Source organism: Pantherophis guttatus, chromosome 2, assembly GCF_059756535.1.
Source record: "Pantherophis guttatus breed Tessera chromosome 2, ASM5975653v1, whole genome shotgun sequence".
Lineage (NCBI taxonomy): Eukaryota > Metazoa > Chordata > Lepidosauria > Squamata > Colubridae > Pantherophis > Pantherophis guttatus.
In genome coordinates this window covers 24,667,212-24,690,962 of record NC_142064.1, presented here as the reverse complement: position 1 = coordinate 24,690,962, position 23,751 = coordinate 24,667,212, and the positions used below count along the sequence as shown (strand labels likewise).

The 23,751-nt window shown below is 39.4% G+C and overlaps 1 protein-coding gene across 1 annotated transcript; it reads left to right on the top strand.

Moving 5' to 3' along the window:
• Nucleotides 1-371: 371 nt before the first annotated feature.
• Nucleotides 372-22,549, top strand: CCL28 (C-C motif chemokine ligand 28). The gene is made up of 3 exons (XM_034440752.3): nt 372-525; nt 20,271-20,397; nt 22,324-22,549. The coding sequence occupies exons 1-3, from the start codon at nt 465-467 to the stop codon at nt 22,520-22,522; spliced, it is 387 nt and encodes a 128-aa protein (XP_034296643.2). The 5' UTR covers nt 372-464; the 3' UTR covers nt 22,523-22,549.
• The last annotated feature ends 1,202 nt before the right edge of the window (nt 22,550-23,751 follow it).

Here is a 23,751-nt window from a genome sequence, read left to right as displayed (position 1 = left end):
CTGAATTAGTCCAGATAACTGAATGGGTAACTACGTCCTGTCTTGATCTATCCACAAGAGTTTGTAGCTACCACAGCAATCTCTACCTTAGATGTAAACTGAGCTTTGAAAGAGAGCAACATGATTGACGTTTGAAATTCCTACCTAGTAGAACACTTGCTTTGACTTCAGAAAAGGTAGATTCAATCCCTAGCATCTTTGGTTGAAAGGATGATGCTAGAAGAAGACTGCTGGTAGGTCACAGAAGGATACTTCAGAGGGACACAATGATATATTGAGGAACATAATAACTTATTTCTTTCCTACTGGAAACTCCAAAAATCCCTACTGAGTTCTAGCCAATGTTTACGCTTTGCTAGGGGTGGGGCAGCTACGTTTCTTTGCAAGTCTGAAGGAGGTAGTAATAGCCTTGGCAATTCACTCACTATCACTTTCAATACCTCCCGTACTATGTATGAGGAAACATGAATTTTCACCTTATCCTCATCGCATTTGGGATTGTCCTAATTCATCATATGTCTGACGGTAAGTCATTTCTAAGAATAATGCAGATTATTTTTTTACATTTGGGGCCCTTTTTGCAATGCAGTTTGCTGTCTTCAGAAAAATAGTTACGTCGTGCAGTAGTCATAATTGTCATCTTTGAATGAATGATTTCATTTTTAAATTTACCAGTGAGATATTGGAAGTCCATGTTCTATAAAACCATAAACAGGACAACCACGCTGAAAAATCCTTGAATTTTGAAGTCGGAAGTAGAAAGGTAGCAGTTGTAGAAAGGAAGCACAAGCTGTCAGTTATCAATCTGAATATTTATATCAGTACAAATGTGCTAAAAATAAAATAAGAGTAGATATGCCTTCTTCAGTGACAATTTCATATGCGAAAATGTGACAAGTGGAGAAGGAAGCAGAGATCAGAGTATCTCCTTTAGGTAGTTTTTTTTTTTTGTTAAGATATTCTATAAGTCAATTAGATTTAAAAGAAACAGGATCAGTGAGAGGTAGCAAATGTTAGCAAAGAACAGCTAGGGATGGCTGTTAAATCTTTTCTTTTTAAGCACATTTTGTAGCTTAAGCCACTTATATTAAAATTTCAAAATTCTTTAAAAGAAGTTATTTTAAGCACAGCCCTTCTTAAGAGATTATATTAGGTAAAATGAATGAATGTAGAAAGCTTTCTTTGAATTAAATCCTTTCTTCTTAACCCACAACACTGTCTAACATGTTTCTGGCTCGGCAGCATTGCCACATCAGGCAAAACTCCTGCTAGTTAGCACCATCCTACATATCCACAAAGCAAGGTGTGTTCTAAGAGTTTAAAACAAAGTATTTCCTGCTATTGCTTATTGTCCATCTGTGTACTTTATGTAAACAAGACCTGTGCTATGGAGCTGAATGATTTGGGGATGCATCAAGTGGTTTCTAGGGTGAAAACCTCTGGTGAACCTATATTTCCAATTAAGTTCTTTCTAAGTATGCAGACTAATCGATTTCATATATTGCCCAGCTATTAATAATGAGCATGACCTTCGGTGACTTTTAATGGAACTTCCTGTCAAATAAAGGTCATAAAAATCATTCTCCTTAATTAAGGAAATGTACAAGTGGAAATATAGCTTGGTGATAAAGGTGGCTCTTTTCCTTCAGTGCACGGTGAATAAGGATGTAGTGCATAATATGCAAATCTTGTACTTTCTTTGACTGGCAAGCTTCTGTTGATCATAAACTGGCTTCGTGAAATATGCAAGAGCCACCTGTTGGCTAAAAGAAAAGAAAATAATTCCTAAAATACTACAATCTTCACAATCTGGTGGCTTTACTGGCTTGGGATTCTGGGAGTTTTACTGGAGACCAGTGAGTTGGAGATGACAAAAACAGGAAGAAAGCTTTCTTCAACAGTACTATTACTTCTTTTCAGTAAAGATGTATAGGACCAGGCTGTATGTGTTTGATTGCACCCACATATATCTCAAATATTTTTTTATGATGATAGCTTTCTCATCTGATACTCATTGGTCATGGTTCTTAATAGTTCTTTTAAATGAAAGGCACAATGGGAAGATTGCATTGTTGTTTGCTAAGATTCTTCTTTTATACATGTGCCTCTTAACTGGGCCTTTGACACTCCTAATCAAAACCTGGCATATGTCAACTTAATAGTAGGTCTTGTCACAGCTTGACTCCCTGGTATCTAAGATCAACATTCTCAACCGATAGAGAATGCAGGGTTTGGAATTTCACATGTTGTCTTGGAGTTTGTTTAAAAGAGATACAACCTGGAACTAAGGAGAAATTTCCTGACAGTGAGAACAATTAACAAATGGAACAGCTTGCCTCCTGGAGGTGTGTGTGCTCCATTGCTGGAAATTTTAAAGAAAAGATTGGATAACCATTTCTCCAGGACAGGGGTGTCAAACTCAAGGTCTGGGGGCCAGATCTGGCCCGCAGGGTGCTTAGATCTGGCCCACAGGGCTGCCCTGGAAACAGCAAAAGTCCGGCCTGCGGTCCTCTGCCAATGAAAACAGAGCTCAGGAGGGCTGTGGTTGGCCCTCCTGAGCTCTGTTTTTGCTGGCAGAGGGTTGCAGGAGGCCGTTGCAACTGAAAACAGAGCTCGGGGACCATTTTAGCTGGCAGAGTGCTTGGGCTGCCACAGGCGCCTCTGACATGAATGATGTTGAGCTGGCGGTGCCCCCTGGCTATGCCCCCCCTGACCGCCCCCAAGGTCAAACACAACCCTGATGCGGTCCTCAATGAAATTGAGTTTGACACCCCTGCTCCAGGATGATGAGGATAAGGTCTCCTGCCTGGGGCAGAGGTTTGACTAGAAGACCTCCAAGGTCCCTTCTAACCAGTGGTGGGTTGCCTCTGGTTTGGACCGGTAGTAAAACCGGCAGGACGCCCCACCCACTGCCCCATTACGAACCGGTAGTAAAGGTAAGTAGAACCCACCCCTGCTTCTAACCCTATGATTCTATGAGTTCTATGAGACAACAATAGGAAAGCTGGCTTGGAAATATTAGCAATAATAATAATGAAAATCTTGACCTCATTAGAAAACTTCAGTAGGTCGAATGAGATTTTACATCTGAGAAGCTAATTTAGGATTGCACTGAGCATAATAACCAACATCCACACCATTCCTAAACATTTATTTCCTGCTCTAGCGAGTATTAAAAGTTAGAACATAGCATAGTCTAGTTTCTAATGTGACTTCTGGATGTTAGCCAGTAAAACTTTTGTCGTGAGTTCAGTTAAATGTAAATTAATTATCCTGCACTCTGAATGGATAACTAATAGCCAGAAGATCAGTCTTTGGGTTTTATTCTGAATCTAGATTTCTGTATCTGCTTTAATTCAATGTCTGTATATTTCTTACTATATATATATCTTATTTTTCTGAATGTTTGCACAAACGATCAAACAAATGTTCTAATCTCACCTGCTACCGGTAGTAAAATATGCTCATGATTTTGCCACACAGACTCCAACAATATGTGCGAAGAGAACTATTGGATGTGTGGATAAAGATTTAATAGAATAATAGGGACTTAGAGGTCTTCCAGTCCAACGCCCTGCTCAACCTGGAAACCCTATACTATTTTAGAGAAATGGTTGTCCAATCTCTTCTTAAAGCACCCAGGGATGGAGCACCCACAACTTCTAGAGAAAAGTCGTTCCACTGATTAATTGTTCTGTTAGGAAATTTCATAGTTCTAGGTTGGTTCTCTCCTTGATTAGTTTCCATCCATTGATTCTTGTCCTGCCTTGTCCTGTTCTTTGGAGAATAGGTTGACTCCCTCTTCTTTGTGGGAACCCCTCAAATATGGAAACACTGCTATCATGTCACCCCTTTTCACTAGACTAGACATACCCAATTCCTGCAACCGTTTTTCATATGTTTTAGTCTCCAGTCCCTAAATCATCTTTATTGTTCTTCTCTGTACTCTTTTTAGAATCTCAACATTTTATATATATATATATTATGGCAACCAAAACTGGATGCAATAATCCAAAGGTGGTCTTACCAAGGCATTATAAAGTGGTATTAACATTTCACATGATCTTTTTTCTATCTCTCTGTTAATGCAGCCTAAAACTCCGTTGGCTTTCTTGGCAGCTGCAGCACACTGCTGTTTCAGATTCTCAGTCATCGGGGTAGAGTTGTCTGGAAGTTGAGTCATGGTTGCAGGACTTCTTTTCTTTTTTTGGTTTGAAACATTTTGCTGCTTATACTTCTTCAGTCCGAAGCCCTTTCAAACCAAAAACGTGGTGCAAGAGGGATTCAAAAGAAGCAGGAGAACCAACAATCCCATTGCCAACACTCAATAGACAATGGGAGAAAAACAAGGGAGATCCAAAAAGATAGGTATTTTTTCTTTACTGGCTATGCAGGTAGTCCTTGACTTACAACTATTCAAAATTACAACAGCACTGAAAAAAGTGACTTATAACCATTCCTTGCACCAATGACTGTCCCAATCACACAGTTATGTGATCAACATTCAGGCAACCAGTATATATTTATGACAGTTGTAGTATCCTGGGGCCGTGTGTGTCATTTATGACCTTCCCAGCTGGTTTCCAAAAAGCAAAGTCAATGGTGGAAGCCAGATTTGGCTAACAACTACAGATACTCACTTAAGAACAATAGCAAAATAGGTCATACAATTGGGCATGGCATCCTTCAGTCTCAAAAGACTATGGTATCGTGTTCTGGAAAGAGGTCCTAAAACAGCATCTAGTGTGACTATAAAGGCCAATTCGAGAATGGCAATCCCTTCCACACTGAGGGCAGATACATTCTGTTCCCTGCCCAGTCCCCAGATATCGCTGGTTCCGGGACTGCCTCTTTGCCTCAGCCTGTCGAACAAGTGTCTCTTCAAATTGGAGAAGGCCATGCTGCGTCTTTAGCCTCCAAGCTGAACGATCGGAGGTCAAGGTTTCCCAGTTGTTAATGTCCATTCCCAAGGCCTTTAGATCCCTTCTTGCAGATATCCTTATATCGCAGCTGTGGTCTCCCTCTGAGGCACTTTCCCTGCACTAATTCTCCATACAGGAGATCTTTCGGAATCCGACCATCAGCCATTCTCATGACATGCCCCAGCCAGCGTAGACGTCGCTGTTTCAATAGTGTATACATGCTAGAAATTCCAGCACATTCCAGCACGTTTTGGGCATGACTCACTTAATAACCACCTTTCTTAGCAATGGAAATGCTGGTCTCAATTGTGGTCACAAGTCAAACCTTTATTAAGATTTTTGAGTGTGCAGATCACACTATGTTGTGCTTAGTCCTAAAAACATGGGTGAATGGGGGCCACAAGATAACCAAGAAACAACAGAACAAAATGTGGAGCATAATTTGAAAAAAAAAAAACTCTTCACAAATGGCAAAAGAGTACATCAGGTTTATATCCAATCACTTTATTTAGCTTATTTGCACAATATAGCATGAAATATAATGGACTAAAAGAAAACTTGTAGAAATTAAAATTGCTAGGAGAAACATCATCAGACTCAGACATATGTTAATACCACTTTGATGACTGGAATTGAAGAGCATTTAAGGAACAGGATGTAAATGTCAATCTGTGTGTATATAAGCAATATATACACACCTGCATGCACACACATATATCACTAAAATTATGTCAATAGCAACGCTAACCTAGTGCAAATAGGCAAAGAAGCTGTAGTAGAAACAGACTTGATCTTCTTAAAACTTTTAAAACTCACAGGTATGGTAACTGTAACCATATATTTTTCCATAGCTGGGAGAAATATTATGACAGATCTAGACAAAAGATTAAAGAAAAGATGTGCCTTGTCTTGGTCATTGTTTTCCTATGGCTTAGATAGCAAGAAAAACAAATTCTTCAATGTTAGATCAAGTAACTCCAAACTTCTCAGAAGACGCTGATCAGTAGTGGGTTTCAAATCCTGGTGCTACCAGTTCGCTATCGGTAGCCCACGAGTGCATGCGCAGAGCGTTTTGATGACATCTGGGTGGGTGGGCGAAGCCTCCTGCCGCCGCTACTGGTTCGCCTGAATCGGGGCGAACCGGGAGCAACCCACCGCTGACCCTGATGTTTGGAAAATCAAAGGCAGCTGAACGAGTCCTACAGAAAAGATGATGGCTTGATACCATAGGAGAGATTTGGTTTAGTGTAGGAGTTAAGGCACCAGGATAGAACCAGAAGACTGTGAGTTCTAGTCCCACTTTAGGCCCAAAGCCAGGTCGGCTACCTTAGCAGTCACTCTCTCAAACCAAACCCCTTCCAAAAAACCTGCCAAGAAAGCTGCAGGGATTAGTCCAGATCATGAATGTCAAACTCACGACATCACATTGCTGTCATGTGACATTTCATTATGTTTTTCCTATTTGCGGAGCTGGGTGGGCGTGGCCTGCACATGACACATCCAGCCGCAGGCCGCCAGTTTATCACCCCTGATCCAGACAATCCCCAGGAATCAACACTGATTACGAGGTGCCAAAACTTTGAACTGTCATTAAACAAACTGTCATAAGTCAACAACCACCTGTATGTTACATGGAGCAGCCAAAGAGTAATTGCATTCTCTTGGAAGACAGTAGCAAATCTTACCTCATGTGTCAAAAGTATAGAATTTGGCTCTCTCCAAAAAAATTTAAAAAGTACTAGGAAACAACGAGGCATGAAGCAAATTCGTGAAAGTTATGGTCTCCTTGTTCATTGTTTACATACAACCTCAACCCAATCACCTGTCATTCTGAAAATTAGCAGCATTAATTCTTTTTCAGAAGGTGTCATTACATTTTCAATATTATTTGTTCTTCACTGTTTAGTGATGGCTTGAATCCAACTTTTATTTGAAGAAAACTTAATAGTTTAAAAAATGTATTTGTTTTACTAAGCTTGTAAGGCAGGTCAGGTTGCTTCTGGAGAACTGAAACAAAGGCAGGCTGTTTTCACCCATACTGGTAATTCAGTTATTAGAGATTTTATGTAGTGGCTGTTGAGCAACCCAGTGCACCTGATTCACAGACAACTAGAGCCTTAGTAAATGAGCTTATGAATCAGATTACATCTTAAATCTATAAGTGAACCAGGTTTTTAGTATGTATTTTAGTATGTTAGTAATGTTAGTAATGAATACTCCAGTGTATCTCTCAAGTGGTTCCAACCAATAAACAGGCCTTGCACAGTGTCAGTCTCGTTGCTGCAAATTGGGATCTGAACCAGGGGTGAAATGCTCCCGGTTCGGACCGGATCGCCCAATCTGGTAGCGATGGCGGCGGGTGGTTCGGAGAACCGGTAGCAAAAATCCCTCCCCACCCCCATGCCCAGCTGAGCCGCGCAATCATCAGAGGCTTTTTATTTTATTTTTAAAAGCATTTTTTCTACAACCTCTTCGGCCGAAAAATGCTTTTAAAAGTAGAAATAAAGCCTCTGCTGATCAGGCAAGTCAGCTGGGATTGTCAGAGCCTTTTAAAAGCATTTTTTAACAACCTCTTCAGCCGAAGAGGTTGTAGAAAAAATGGTTTTAAAAGTAAAAAAAAAAAAAGTTGGCTACGCCCACTCAGTCATATTACCATCACCACCACCAAGCCATGCCCACAGAACCGGTAGTAACAAATTTTACATTTCACCACTAATCTGAACCATTTCTTTGGTGGTGACAGGAGAGTAGGGGAGGAAACCATAACACAATTTGTAACCTTCTGCATGCCTACCAATCTATAAGGTAGTGATTTACCCTTTCCTTTCCTCTCTGACTCGCTGTTTTGAACAATAGCAAACAATCACTCTTTTAGAAAGAAAGAAAATGTGCAAGTTGATGTTTCTCTTCAATCTGGGGACACCATCTATTTCAGTATTTTTCAAACTTGACAACTTTAAAATGTGTGGAATTCAATGCTTAGAATTCCCTAACTATGCTGAGGAATTCTGGGAGTTGAAGTCTACACATCTTAAAGTTGCCAAGTTTGAATAGCAATGGTCTATTTAAATAAGGTGATAAAACCTTGTGGAACAATTTATTTTCCTCTCCTCTCCCAACTTCGCTTTTTTTATATATACCTAACTCTTATAGGACATAATTCTCTTCTTTCTATAATTTATTCGTCAAAACCATAAACTTGTTTTTTTCTCTTTTACATGAGAAAATTACATAAAGGGTTTTCAGTCATCAATAAATGTAGATACTATATTTTCTTTAATCAAAGAAGTCAATTAACCATTTCAGTAAATTCCATCAACTTCACCAACCACTCTTCCATTGGTGGCGATGTCAAATCTTTCCGTCTTGCATCAAATAATCTCATTGCAGTTATCAAGTACAAAAGCAATGTTCCATGACTTTTTTCCCTCAGTTCTTTGTCCATCAATCCCAAAAGAAAAACCTCTGCTCTCAATTGTATATTACTCTTTCAAATCCTCAGAAGCAGCGCATGTAATTTGAATTCCAAATTTTCTAGTTTTTGTACACAGCCACCAAACATGATAAAAAGTCTTTGTTGTTCACATTTCCAACATAAATTTTAAGTGTCTTTATACATTGTAGATAGTTTATCTAGTGACATATAAGAATGGGACATCATTTAGAAAAATTATCTTTCAGATTATAACTTAGTGTGAATTTTAATCCTTTCAACCGCATATTTCCCCATTGTGAGGACCTTGGTGCTCTCTGAGCTTGGTTGTTTTCTTGCTGATGTTTTATTACCCATCATCATCATTACTCAAGAGATTATTTGATGCACAAAGATGGAAATGTCTGCAGGAAAAAACAACCAAGCTCAGAGAGCACCACGGACCCCTCATTTCAATCTTGAACTACAAATATTCTCCTTTATTTGTATTTTCCCATTGTTTTTCGCACACTTTATCACACATTCTTTCACTTATTCTGCTTTTGTTTCAAATTTCAGTAAAAGTTTATACTTTTTAGCAATTATGTGTTCATCATTTGTACACAATTCTATTTCGAAGTTTCAACTGAAATAAACTTTAAATTAAATCTTTCAGTAACTGTAAATAAGAGAACCATTGACAACTATATCTCTCTGCCATCAATCTTTGGTTAGAGTGCAGTACTGCAGCTACTTCAGCCGACTGCTAGTTCAGCAGATCAGCGGATCAAATCTCACCGGCTCAAGGTTGACTCAGCCTTCCATCCTTCCGAGGTGGGTAAAATGAGGACCCAGATTGTTGGGGGCAATATGCTATTTAGTATACTGTCTTTGGTGTAAGCCGCCCAGAGTCCTCAGAGAGTGGGCGGCATAGAAATATGACAAATAAATAAATAAATAAATAAACAAATAAATAAATAATTTTATTTTACAGAAGAAAATTGAGAAAATTCTAGTATCTCACAATTTACCATTTCTGTTTCACTATTATTTTTCTTCTATACAATACTTCTTATGCTGAGATTAACAAAGGTTATTTGGGACAGAACCTGGATTTATATCTGTTCTTTCCACTCAACGTGGCACATCTTACATAAAGATTTTTAAAATCCACATTGACTTGGACTTTGTCATACTACAATAACCATGCCACCGAAATCTCAGGTCATGTCCTTCTAACTCCAAGAGCTTTCTATTTCTCACAGCAGTCACTTTTTCATCCAAACCAAACAACAAGTTGCAAACTACAATTTAAAACCAGGTAACACAGTCTTCATTTTCCTGATAATCCATCTGGCCCAGCCATCTTTTTTGGTTTAAGCTTTTTTACAGTTTCCAAAACTTCCCTATTGTTACAGATCCATTGATAATTTTCTCTGTTCCTCTGTAATCCTCAGTAAATTTTGTTTCCATCTATTTTCTCTAGAGATATGTCACTTCCTTTATACAAGTTAGAATAATATTGATGCAATGCTTTTTGTAGAGCTGTTATCCATTAATACAGTCATTCCTTCCCTCTTGCAAGTTCAATTTTCTTTTCTTTTCTTTTCTTTCTTTCTTTTCATAATTTATATGCCAGCCACTTCTCTGTTTTATTTGCAAACTGAATGTTTTTCTATTACATAATTCATTTTATTTCCATTTCTCTCACTATTAACAGAATCAATTGTCATTGTAAAATCTTAATTTGTTGAGAAATACTTCATCTTCTTTGGACATTTCTTTAATTCTTCTTCTCTTTTTATCTCATCCAAAACAGCTTGTGTTTCTCTTAGCTCTTCTTTTGGCTCTTCATTATTATATTGTATGTAACCTCTAATGAAAGCTTTACTTCCATCATAAACCATTCATAAATCGATGCCTTTACCTAAATTGTTTTTTTTTTAATATTTTCATTTCTTTTTACAGTTTTTCACTATTTCCACTTTCTGCAGCAAGTTTCATTTGGTCTCCATTTAAAAGAACTAGATTTCCTTTTATAAACTAAATTCACAGGATTTTGATCCGAAAAAATCTTTTGTAATACTTAGAAACCTTAATAGCCTCGTTCTCTGAAATCCAAATCATATGTGTTCTTTAAAAAATCACATCTATCATCTCTTGAATTGCCATTTTTCTGTCTCCATTGATCAATCTGCCCTGAATCCTCCATTAAATCAAACAAAACCTTTGGTAATTTGCCTCAATGGATTTTAATATTTTTCTGAGAAGTTCTATACAATTACGGGGAGATCAATCAATCAATCAATCAATCGAGCTGGAAGGGACTTTGGAGGTCCTCTAGTCCAGCCCCCTACTCAAGCAGAAGACGCCATACCATTTCAGACAAGTGACTGTCCAGTCTCTTCTTAAAAATTGCCATTTGTCCAAGACAGAAAGAAAGAGAATTTGACACCAGCATCCAAGTTCATTTGCCAGGCAGTCACAGATTACCAGATTTCCTGTGGAAACACAAACCAGACTAAGAGCTGTTGAACTATTAAGACTTCCCTTCCTTCCTTCCTTCCTTCCTTCCTTCCTTCCTTCCTTCCTTCCTTCCTTCCTTCCTTCCTCCTTCCTTCCTTCCTTCCTTCCTTTCATCTCCTTCGTCCTTCCCTCTCTCTCCCTCCCTCCTTCAGAACAAATTCCTAAATAAGGCTCCTTTGGAGCAAATAAAATTAAATATACAGATGAACTGGAAGTAAATTAATGTATGTTTGAGACAAAAATTGCACACACAGAGATAATTTAGTTCACAGTCAGGAGTATAAAAGGTGCCAATTTGGAAATGTTTTTGAAATGTGACAGTTGGTTTATCATCAGACCTTAGAAACAGGATTTTTGCTTCTTTATTGTTGAATGCTTGAGACAGAGAAAATATAAAAGAAAAACCTCACAGCGTTTTGATCACCGCAAGTTTTGATTAGGCGATGGAAGGTACTTTAAACAAGGGAGCCCCTTCACAGCATTCAAAATATAACTTAAAAGCCTTTTGGTATTAGCAATTTCTTACCCCTGTATAAACTATCCTCTTTCTTGTTGAAACCTCCTGATCCCTCTGGACATCAGTGACCACTGAGTGGATAAAAAGCCCAAATTACAATGACAGAATTATCATCTACCACAAATGAAGTAACCTTGGAAGGTTGTGTAGCTATAAAATGCACATCACAAAGACATCTCCATTGGATGAAAATAGACCCATTACAAGAAAACAATTAGTCAGTGGAATGGCTTGCCTTCAGAAGTTGTGGGTGAAGGCTTTTAAAAAGAAACTAGACAGTCATTTGTCTGAAATGGTATAGACTAGAGTCTCCTGCTTGGGCAGGGGGTTGGACTAGAAGACCTCTAAGGTCCCTTCCAAATCTGTTATTCTGTTCTGTTAATTAATTTAGATAATGGACAAAGATGTTTTTCTTCCTGTAAAATGTATCAGGCAACCCACGTACATTGAAGATCAGAGGTCCCCAAACTTGGCAGCTTTAAGACTTGTGGACTTCAACTCCCAGAATTCTGGGAGTTGAAGTCCACAAGTCCAGCCAGCTGGCTGGAGAATTCTGGGAGTTGAAGTCCACAAGTCCAGCCAGTTGGCTGGAGAATTCTGGGAGTTGAAGTCCACAAGTCTTAAAGCTGCCAAGTTTGGGGACCCCTGCTGTAGATCAATTGTCTTGGTAACAGACCTGGAGAAATAAGGAGCTGTCAATAAACTACCCATGTCTCTGTCTTTTCAGCCTGTCCCTCCCCTATCCATATTCCCTCTGTTGAACAGAGATTTATTTTTTTTATTTTTTATTATTATTTATTATTCGAATTTCTATACCGCCCTTCTCCTTTCGGACTCAGGGCGGTGAACAGCCAAAATAAAAACATTTATACATAAATACGATTAAAAATAGATTTAAAATAATTAAATTTGGCCCATAGTTTAAAATTTATCAATTTAAAATCCATATCAAAATTTAAAACCAACCATAAAATCATAAAATCAAGAGAGACCGGCTAACTGAAAGAGGTGAGTTTTTAGGGCCCGACGAAAGGTCCGGAGGTCGGAGATCACTCGTATCTCTGGGGGTAGATTGTTCCAAAGGGTAGGTGCCACCACAGAGAAGGCTCTCCTCCTGGGGGTCGCCAGCCGGCATTGTCTAGCCGACGGCACCCTGAGGAGGCCCTCTCTGTGGGAGCGAACTGGCCGGTGGGAGGCTATTGGTGGCAGAAGGCGGTCCTGTAAGTACCCTGGCCCTAAGCCATGGAGCGCTTTAAAGGTGATCACCAACACCTTGAAGCGCACCCGGAAGTCCACTGGAAGCCAATGCAGCTCGCGCAGGAGAGGAGTCACATGGGAGCGCCCAGTCGCTCCCATAATCCCCCGCGCGGCCGCATTCTGCACCAGTTGGAGCCTCCGGGTGTACCCCAAGGGGAGCCCCATGTAGAGAGCGTTACAATAGTCCAGACGAGAAGTGACGAGTGCTTGAGTGACTGTGCGTAGGGAGTCCCGATCCAGAAAGGGGCGCAACTGGCGTATCAGGCGAACCTGATAAAAAGCCCCCCTGGCCACGGCCGTCATATGCCCTTCTAAGGACAGCCGTGCATCCAGGAGGACGCCCAAGTTGCGGGCCCTTTCCGTGGGGGCCAATGATTCACCCCCCAATAACCAGCTGTCCTTAATTTAGTGCTGTCCTTAAGCACTCAGTTCCATTCCATCTTCCCAAGTCCACTCCGATGTAAGGAATTACAGGGTCATTAAAAGACAAAAAAAAACCAGTGATTTAGTGCTAATCAAGAATAGTTTTATTCCAGAATGTTGCTAATCTTGTTAGGGAAATCTTAGCCCTGGCCTCTTGAAGAGGGATTGACTTCAACTCCCAGAATTCCCCAGCCAGCAAAGAGCTCTGGGAGTTGAAGTCCATCCTCTTCAAGTGGCCAAGATTAAGAAACGCTGCACTAATCTCTTTCCTTAACTTGCCTCACTTTAAGGCTGTAAAAATATCCTTACACACCCATATGCCCTTGGTTATGATTGTCAAGCTTCATACTGGCATAGTGTCTTGATGCTTCCAGGATGGGACCAAAACCACAACTAACTCAAAGGCTCTTAGAATTATTTCCCTGCAACTGTTCTTAGTGGTAACTATTCTTTGCTGGGGCAATAAAAAGCAGAAATGGATTGTCTTGTGTGTCCTCTGTGTTTTTTGGCTGGCAACTGTTTTGAGGAATGGAGAAAAAGCCATAGAAGTCAAGGTTGCGATGAGACACAATCAGTCTCAGCTGGACAAGGGCAAAACCTAGATTTTTGTGGCCATTGGGGGATATTATAAATAACCCATGAGGAAGGACTGTTAAATAATAACCAATGGGTATTAGAAAAAGGGTCAATGTTCACAGATAAGATGGGGACTTTTATTTTCTGTTTCTCTTCTTTTTTTCCTCAGGGAGTTTTCAAACACTAGTATTAAGGCTTGCAGATAGGGCATTTTACTTCAATCTTTACCATCTAACCTACCTTCTGGCTTTATTTTCTGAATACCTTGAGCCTATCCATCTTTTACTCTTAACTTTCGCCTGACTGAAATACAGGTATTCTTCGACTTACAACCACAATTGAGCCCAAAATTTCCATTGCTAAGCAAGACAGTTGTTAAGTGAGCTTTGTCCTTTTTTGCCACTGCTGTTTAAGTGAATCGCTGCAATTATTAAGTTATTAAGTGAATCTGGCTTCCCTGTGGACTTTGCTTGTCAGAAGGTTGCAAAAGATAATCACATAACCCGGGGACATTGCAATGGTCATAAATATGAGCCAGTTGCTAAGCGTCTGAATTTTGATCATGTGACCGCAGGGATGCTGCAATGGTCATAAATATGAAAAATAGACATAAATTACTCTTTTCAATGCTGTTGTAACATCGAACAATCTCTAAATGAAAGATTGTAAGTTGAGGACTTAAAGGTACACTACTTAAACTTTCTGTTCGGATTACCTGTTTAAGATTCCAGGCAATTCCTTATGACACTTCTCCAAAACTATATTCCATTCCCACTGATTTTTGCCTAATCTCCAGCAGTCAATTCGTGGCGAAGTAGCCACGAAACACATAGAATCCTCTGTTTACAAAGTCTGTTCCTTACGATTTTATTTTTCCATTTTTCCTCTGCTTTGGAACGTCAAAAACAGAATAAATTGAAAATATTATATTTATAAAATCAGCCCAAAAGTGTAACTCCTATTAAAGTTGTTTTACAGATGCCAGAGAAATAAGATTTATTCTGGGATTTTTTGTAAAGGTTACAGAAAGTGCCAAGATACATGCATTACATTCCATTTCAATAATCCAAAATTGAACCCCAATATCTTCTGTATATTTCTAATGATTCCAGACACATCTTTGAAACTGCTTGAAAAAAATGATCCAAATCAATCAATCTTGCCCATTTGGGATAAACCAACAGATGAGAAAACAAGTGACCCCCGGATATTTCTGAACCACTAACTTTCAGAAGCCCAGCCAATATGTTTGACAATGAGGATGCTGGGTGTTGTAGTTCCATACAAGTCTGCATGCAAATAATTACATTTCAGTTCAGTTTCCCCTCCCCCCCTCCTGTTCAATTGTGTGCAGTTCTCAGAGACTGGCTGGACAAATATCTGTAGTTTTCTTAGCAAAGCTGTTTTTCAGAAATGGCTTGTTATTGCCTGCTTCCTAGAATTAAGAGTGACCGGCCGAAGGTGACCCAGCTGGCTTTGTACCTAAGGCAGGACTCGAACACACGGTCTCTCAGTTTCTAGCCTGATGCTTTAATCATTATACCAAACTGGCTCTCTCAATACAATATACAAAATACAACATAGGACTTTTATCCCAAAGGTGCTTTTGCCAAATAGCAACTGGACTTTGTGGTTTTTTCTTTGAAAACATTTCATTTGTCATGAAGAAGCAAAATATTTTCAAAGGAAAAATAAAAATAAAAACAAAGTCCAGTTGCCTTTTTGGAAAAAAAAACACACCTTTGGGACAGCCATGACCTGGATAATTGGGACTGTCCATAGACAAAGGGTTCTATATATTGACAGTAGAAAATATTTGTATATAGAAACTGACTGGTTGATTGATTATCTGCCATCAAATCACCGTCAGTTCTTGACCACAGAGATTTTCTCCTTGACAACCTGTCCCTAGACTGGTCTTTCAGGTTTTCTAATGTTGCACTGATTTCTACTGTAACTGAATCTCATTTTTGCTGCTGTGGTCCTTCTGTTATCTGTCAAATTTCGAAGTCGTCTCAAATAAATTGCATTTCAAACAAAGTCTTTGATAAAAACTCCCATTTATTGAGCACGACATTCTAAATCCTGGCTCATCGTAGCCAACACTGACTTCCAGACCCAAAACCCTCCCTTTCCGTTCCTCACTCCCCTGCACTCATTGGCCATCTTCCAAGTCATTCTACCCCTAATCTACTGCTCCAGCTCAAAGGAATTTCTCCCCTCCCATCTGATCTCCTAGGGGATATTATCTCCAGGGAAAATAAGTAGGTGAAAAGTCAAACGTCCCTTTCCAGACGCCTCCGCTTCTCCTTCTTATGTCAGCACTAGAGTAAATGAAGCTTGAAGTGCTGACATCCTTTCACTTTTCCCAGCACTAACGCCTATTCCAGAGAACTGTGTAGAGTTAGGTAGGTTTGAAAAAGCAGTGTTTTACATGTTGTGTTTTGCAGAAATTAATGGACAGTCCATTAAAGATTGTAATTTTTAAAATTACATTAAAGATGGGGAGGAAGGTTTATTTGAATACAGTCTATATTCTGTACTTACAGCTTTGCCTCTTTATCAGTTGGCCGGGGAATTCTGGGATTTGAAGTCCACACACATCTTAAAGTTGGCACGGTTGAGAAACATTGGTGTAACTTGGTCAGTTCAATGGCACATACGTGAAATGGCAGAAATGCTTTTGCAACTTTAAAGACAGGAATGAAGGAAGCCCTAATTGCTTATTAGTTCTCTTATATGAATGTTCATGAATGAAAGGTTTCTTTCATAGTCAAAAACTTGTGGGAAATTTATTGTGGGTAAAAGTCTATGTAGATTCTCAGTCATCCAGGTCACGGTTGTCCCAAAGATGCTTTTTTCAGGAGGTAACTGGACTTTCTTGTTTTTTTCTTTGAAGAAAAAAAACTTACCCTTTATTAATGGTAATTTCTTATTTAATTTCTCCTCAGAAAATTCTCAGTTAATTCATTTACTGTAACTGAATCAGAGTAAACATGCATGTTGCTCAGCATAACTAGCAAAAAAATAATAGCTAGATGCTTATTTATTCAATGTAAGATAATATTACGATCAGGTAACTGTCAAAATAGATCAAACGGTAGTTAAAAGCAGGGAGAGAGACATAAACAGGAAGGATAGAAAAGGTCAGATCATTTAATAAAGGCAATCTATATCTCTTTATCTAAACCCACAAAACTTTCCAAAGTTGCTGGAAACTATTCTGGGGTAATCAGCATGGCCAGTTTCAAGGGAGTGGCCTTGGATTATTCTAGTTTTAACCCCTTTAGGTACACAATGGCAGCAGAATAAAAATGAAAGGAGGACACCAGGTGATCCTTTCTCTATTTTTCCATGAATGAAAAAAAAAATAGTGGATGTAAATGATGTAGCCAACATTCTTATCAGCTCCATGCACTTAATTATGCACTCTAAAGGTGGTACCACCATGCATCATTTCAGGCTTTGAATTCCAATGGTTCTTTCAGCCTGAAGAAGTGATCTCTAGGCAGTGGCTTGGTAAGTACATCTGCCATCTTGTCATCAGTTGGGCAGTACTTCAGTTTTTATCATTTCTTTTGCCTTTGAGTCAGTCTTGACTCCTGAGAACTACAGTTTTGTTGACAAGTTTTCAGAAGTGGTTTGCCATTGCCTATTTTCTAGGGCTGAGAGACACTGATTGGCCCAAGATCACCTAGCTGGCTTTGTGTCTAAAGTAGGACTAGAACTCATGGTCCCCCAGTTTCTAGCCCGGTGACTTAATCACAATACCAAACTGCGTCACACTTCAGTTTTATTTGCCCCCTTTTCTTGTACATCCTTCACACTGCAGTTTAATAGCTATGTGTCTCATATTGCATCTGGACAGCTTGATATTTGCATTTCTTTTTTTTTCCCAATCAAAACTTTTTATTAGTTTATTGAAGTATAAAATACAAAGAAAAAAACCTGGAAAAGTAAGAAGAGAAGAAGGGAAAAAGAGGGGGTTAATGGAGAAAAAAAGAAAAAAGGAACCAATTTTCAACTCTCTTTGGCACAGTCAAAGGTAGCAAAGGTAGCAACATTACAACTACAATTTTTTGCTTTTACACAGCAATATATACAAGCCATTTCTATAACAATAACACTGTCTAATTTACAAAAACAGAACCAAAGTTTCATCTTTTTTTTTGCTCATTGCAAACACAAAATCCGGTATCTGCATTTCTGATATATTTAATCTTGTTCCAAAATAACGGGTTGTTTCTTTAATTCAAAGTCAGCAAAAGTTTGTGCAGCCACAGAAGTTCCCTGCGTGTTTATTTGGCAACTTATTACCCAGCCTCTCTAGATAGCAAGCCTATTGTGCATCTTCTGCCCCACAGGCGAAGGACACAGAACAATACGTATCCTATAAGTCAGTGGTCCCCAACCCCCGGTCCGCGGACCGGTGCCGGGCCATGGAGTACCTGGCACCGGGCCGCGCAGCGGCCAGGGGACATGAACGCTGCAGTGCAAAGGCTCCTGGGCCGTGCGCAAAAGCTCCTGGGCCGTGCGCAGTAGGCCGTGCGCAAAAGCTCCTGGGCCGTGTCCCCACCCCTGCGCGCGCTCAGCGGGCCGCGGCGATAAAAAGGTTGGGGACCACTGCTGTAAGTGATGTCATAAGATTCATCTCCAGCCCAGTGTGAACCTGGGTGTAAACTTTGGATTATCAGTTTTAAATGAAAGATGTAAAGATTATTAAAAATAAAAAGTTCATTAAAAATTCATAATTCCTTTTAAATCTCTGCCTAATCTTTTTACTGCTGTACCATCCTGTTGTATTGCTTTCCTGCAGCTGGCTGTATCACATCTACTCACAATTGTCGTGTATAATGGTTTTCTCTCAGCAGTCTTACATTGCTCGTTACTTGCTTTGGTTTCCTCCTTCACTTAAATATACAGCTTCTATGAGTACGCTGAGCTCCTTTGCCTCACTGAGATCTAAAAACTTCATTAGGCCTATTATCTTTTGTGTTTGATTGTGCAAGTACCTTCCACTTTTTGCAATTTTAAAGTTGTATACATGTACGCCTCATCTTTCAGATTTTTATGCAGAAAAGCCCTCTTAATAAGCAAAGGGTTGCACATGCCACATTTTCCAAATGCTGCTAGGCTTAAAACATTTTCTGACATTTGTATATTTAATTACAAGTGGAAATCATCATCTGGCAAAATTTTTGCGTGTCAGCTTTTGTTACAAATCTAGCTTTTATGGCATTAAAAGGACATCATGTGTTGTTTTGAAAACCCACTCATGAAAACACACTTTTTTGGCACTTTGGTAGCTCTGTTAGAATCCGTGTTTTGTTTTAGTACAAGAATTCAATTTCTTTCCATGAGTTGTGATCACTTACACCCCTTGTCCAATTGTGCAGCACATTCTTGCAGGATTTAGGATTCCTTTGTAAAATTTCTGAGATCTTTATCATTCTAATTCTAGGTGTCAACAGTCCCTCAGAAAAATGTTGCTACAGATAGTCTTCACCTTGTGACCACAAATGGAACACACTATACCAATACTAAGCACCACAATTGTTAAGTGAAACATCACATGATGATAACCTAATGACTTCACTTCCACTACGTCGTTAAGCAAGATATCATATAACTACAATTTATGATTTTACTTCCGTGTTTTCCATTATCTTTGCTTGTACAAGCCATTTGGGAAACACACAACTGGCAATCTTGTGACCATGAAATGCTGAAGCAGTTGTAAATCCCTGCCAGTTGAGAAGTACCTGAATCTCGATTACATGACCCTGGTGATGTTGCCCAGGTCTTAAATGCAAGGACAGATCCTAAAGTTACTTTTTCAGAGCCTTCCTGACTTCAAATGGATATTAAATGAGGCAGTCAGTAAGTGAGACCTACATGTATTTAAAATTCCCCAAATTCATTTTCAATAGCCCCTTCTGACTGAAATATTATTATAATTAGTTGCAGAGTCAGCCAAATATTTATACTGGATTTGGCATTTTTATCTACCTATGGAATCCTTCCTTAGGTACTAGTTGTGGTTTGATGGTGTTAAAAGCATCGTTGATGTATGCAATTCCAAATAAAACTGTCCTTTGCAATTGACTGATGGTGATTTTGTCAATGCCGACGGTGTTCAAGTGGTGCTTCAGATGTTGATATTGTTATTCCCTTTTTGCTTCCTGGGTAAATGCTGAGTTCCATACATCAAACCAGATTGGCTTGCATTTACAGACTGCAGGTCATTTGGGGATATCCCTTTTTCTTCATTAAAATGAGCAACACTGGATGTATTTAGTTTTCCAGTTCTTAAGTCCAAAATCTATAACCTTTTGTTCCTATGGGATAGCCAGTACAATTTCTAACTGACTTCTGTAATTTAATTTATTCCTTTTTTCTTTAAGAATGAATGCATATGCTCAGCAATTAAACACCATGATAATTACAAAGCTTGCTGGAGCAATAACTATGCTGACCTCTTGGAAATTTTACTCTAAAGCACTTAGAGAACTTCATGATAATTCTAGTATCACTTGATTCGTGACTGTTCAGTATATAATCTCAGTTGAGCAGCCCTTATTTTTAGCAACACTGGTTACTGAATTATAATAAACATAATGTTTTCTATTTCTTCTAGCTATATTTCCTGCCTTCTTTGACTGTTGCACAGAAGTAGCCCAGCACATCCCCAAGAGATGGTTAAGAAGAGTAGTGAAATTTGAGATCCAAAAGAGTGGTGATTTATGCAGAATACCAGCTGTGATGTAAGTGGTACATAACACACATAACGGTACACCACATATAGATGTACACGCATACCCAGCAACAGGATATTCCAACAAAATGGATAATCACGCAACTTCATCAAAAATTGCCTGACCACTCCACCCAATATAGCACAACCAACACAAGCTGTAAAAAGGATAACACTACCATACATCAAATACATTTCAGAAACCACCAATAGACTATTGCAACCACATGGCATCAGTGTAGTACATAAGCTAATTAAAGCCCTCCAAAACATCCTAAGTAAACCAAACGTCTGAATAGCCCAGAAGAAAAAACAAGAGCTACCTACAACATACAGTGTAAAGACAGGGGTGGGTTCTAAAAATTTTTACTACCGGTTCTGTGGGCATGTCTTATTTTATGGGCATGGCTTGATGGTCATGTGACAATTATTTAGGATTTAGCAGAGATACTGGTCTACCAGGCTTTTAACTGCTTGCAGAGATGTACTGATCTACCCATTTATTTTTGCAAGCACTGATCTACTCATGTATTTTTGCAGGCACTGATCTACTCATGTATTTTTGCAGGCACAGGTCTACTCATTTATTTTCTTTTAACACTGATCAGCTGTAGGGCGGCCCTTTGAAGCCCCGTGGCAAGAGTTTAAACAGTTTTGTTCCCTCTAGCCATAATAATAATAATAATAATAATTTTATTTATATACCGCCCTCCTCCCGAAGGACTTGGGGCAGTGTACAGCCAAAATTAAAAACATAAATATACAATATCATAGTTAAAATTAATTTAAAATCATTAAATAGTTTTGGCCAAATTTTAAAACCCAAAGTTAAAACCCAATTTAAAACCATTCAATTAGACAGCCCTGGGTGGGGCCAAATAAAAGGTAAGGATAATGTGGGGGGTGGGGGGGAGGGCACGGGGGGACGGGGGGCAGAACCGGTTCGGTGATGTCATATCATCACCACTACCGGCTCGGGAGAACCAGGCCGAACCGGGAGGAACCCACCACTACAGCACTACATAGGACAAACAGGCAGAAGACTAGCAGAATACATCCATGACACCAACTAGCAGTCATAAGACATGATGAAAACTCTTTAATTTCACAACACATGGACAGACATAGCCACAGTTTCAACTGGGAAACTGTGATCATCCTAAACCAAGCCAAGACCAAAAAGTTAGAGAATTCCTGGAAGCCTGGCCCCTTTGACAAATCATCCATTGATGGGCACATAGACATAAACAATATCTATACAGCATTCAAAAGAGACAATCAACAAGCCAAAAAGGGAACAAAAAAGACCATCAATCAGCACCCAGATGAGTATAGATTAGCTCCAAAATTAACATCAGACCAACAATCAAGAAGTAAACAGTACCCCAGTCAAGCATCTGCCAAACAAGCTAACTGTAAACAGTTCAGCCAAAGAACCACTTGCACCAACATTAACAGGGCTAGCCACTGGAATATAAATTGAGAGCAAACCACACTCTTTACTAGCACTGATGATGTTATCTAGTTTGGTAATAAAACGTCTTCAAGGAAATAAAAAGAACCAAGGATCTTCGTGCCTAATACCAAGCATTATCTTTGCTTTCTTTTGCCACAGTCATTATCCTTCTACATTTTTTTTTGTATTTTGAGAATTTCTCCAGTTCTCTCTCTTCTTTTTTGCTCTCTTCAGGTTCTGCAACATCCATTGTCCAGACTTTTTTGTTGTTTTTTTATCGACAATTGTTAACTCTGGGGTGTTATATGACAAATGCTTGTCTCTTTGAATTCTAAAGTCACCAAGCACCTTAGATTCTTTATTTTCTCTTACTTTGTCTGTTTTATGGTCCCACCAGTTCTTGACTGCAGACAAATTATATTCTTTGCAGATATTGTTATTAGTTCCTTTTAAAAACTTCTTTTTCCTTTATCCCTATAGCCTTCACACCAGGCGCAAAAAGCTATGTGTAAGTTCACTGAATAAAACTGTGAAGAGATGGATGAAGCACATGACCAGGTGTTGCCAGAACAGTGATCCAGAGATCTGGACGAGAAGGAAACTCAGAAGGGAGAAGAAAACTCTGAGGAAAGATCACATATTTGCTATGTGCAGGAAAGAAATCTGTACTATGCAATAAATATGACAAAAGTCTCAGAATAACAGATCCCATAAACAAACTTGTCTTTCATTTAAAACTTCTTCCTGAAAAGAACACCATAGCTGAATGTTTGCAGGTAATGGCCAGGTCCACAAATCATACCATTGTTCTTAGTTTACACATTCTGTTTAAGTCATGACCTGTGATTGACAAAGCACATTGTGCAGGTTAATGCAACATATTACTAACCAACATGCAATCATTGACTTTGGCTTATACATGTAGTCCTTGAGTTACAGCCATTCATTTAGTGACAGTTTGAAGTTACCATGGCACTGAAAAAAAATGATTTATGACCATTGCAACCTGAATTAAAATAACTAGAACAATAAACTGTATAAACATGGCAGGAGCCCTACAGATACATCAAATACATTAGCCCCAGATCAGGGAATAGAGTCTGGGGATAAGGACTTCCTGGACCCACAAGACTGAGAGTGAGTATCATCCTTAACTCGGGAGGGGGGGGATGATGTTCTAGAGCACGGGTGTCAAACTTGCGATGTCACGTTGCCATCATGTGATGGCATGGATGGCATCTTCATGGAGATGGGGTGGGCATGGCCTGCGCGTGACACATCCAGCCCACAGGCCGCCAGTTTGACACCCCTGTTCTAGAAGGTGCAGGCTGTGACAGAGAAGGCAGACTTCTTCAGCCCCATACAATGGCAGCGCTTAATAGACTGGATCTGAAGTGTCCCTACTCTATTCAAATACAGCAGGCAAGCAGAAACAAGTGGAGGTAGGCACTCAGTTAATTAGGCCCTAAGCCAGGTTGCATGCACATACACTTTTGCAATTGATCACAGACGTTCTCATCTTTGAGCTATCATACATACCTGTTAAAAAATAGTCACTTAACTCTTCTTAAAAATAAATCCTTAATTCCTATCCACATATTTGCCCTTACCACTGATTCCATGTTTCCATGACACTCTGTCCCAAATTAATCTTCTGCCGACACCAGGATGAAAAATGCTTCCAAATAAAAATTGCTACCACTGTCTATTAATCCCTGGGAGATATTAAGACTGGGTAGGGATACAATATGGGACATGGTGGCTCAGTGGCTAAGACGTTGAGCTTGTCGATCGAAAGGTTGGCAGTTCAGCAGTTCGAATCCCTAGTGCCACATAAGGGGGGGAGCTCCCGTTACTTGTCCCAGCTTCTGCCAACCTAACAGTTTGAAAGCACGTATAAATGCAAGT

Bases quoted from the DNA above. Each gene is read 5' to 3' on its own strand.
- CCL28 (XM_034440752.3), top strand. From the start codon at position 465: ATGAATTTTCACCTTATCCTCATCGCATTTGGGATTGTCCTAATTCAT. The intron at 526-20,270 runs GTAAGTCATTTC...TATTTCTTCTAG, and splicing joins AATTCATCATATGTCTGACG to CTATATTTCCTGCCTTCTTT. The intron at 20,398-22,323 runs GTAAGTGGTACA...TTATCCCTATAG, and splicing joins TGCAGAATACCAGCTGTGAT to CCTTCACACCAGGCGCAAAA.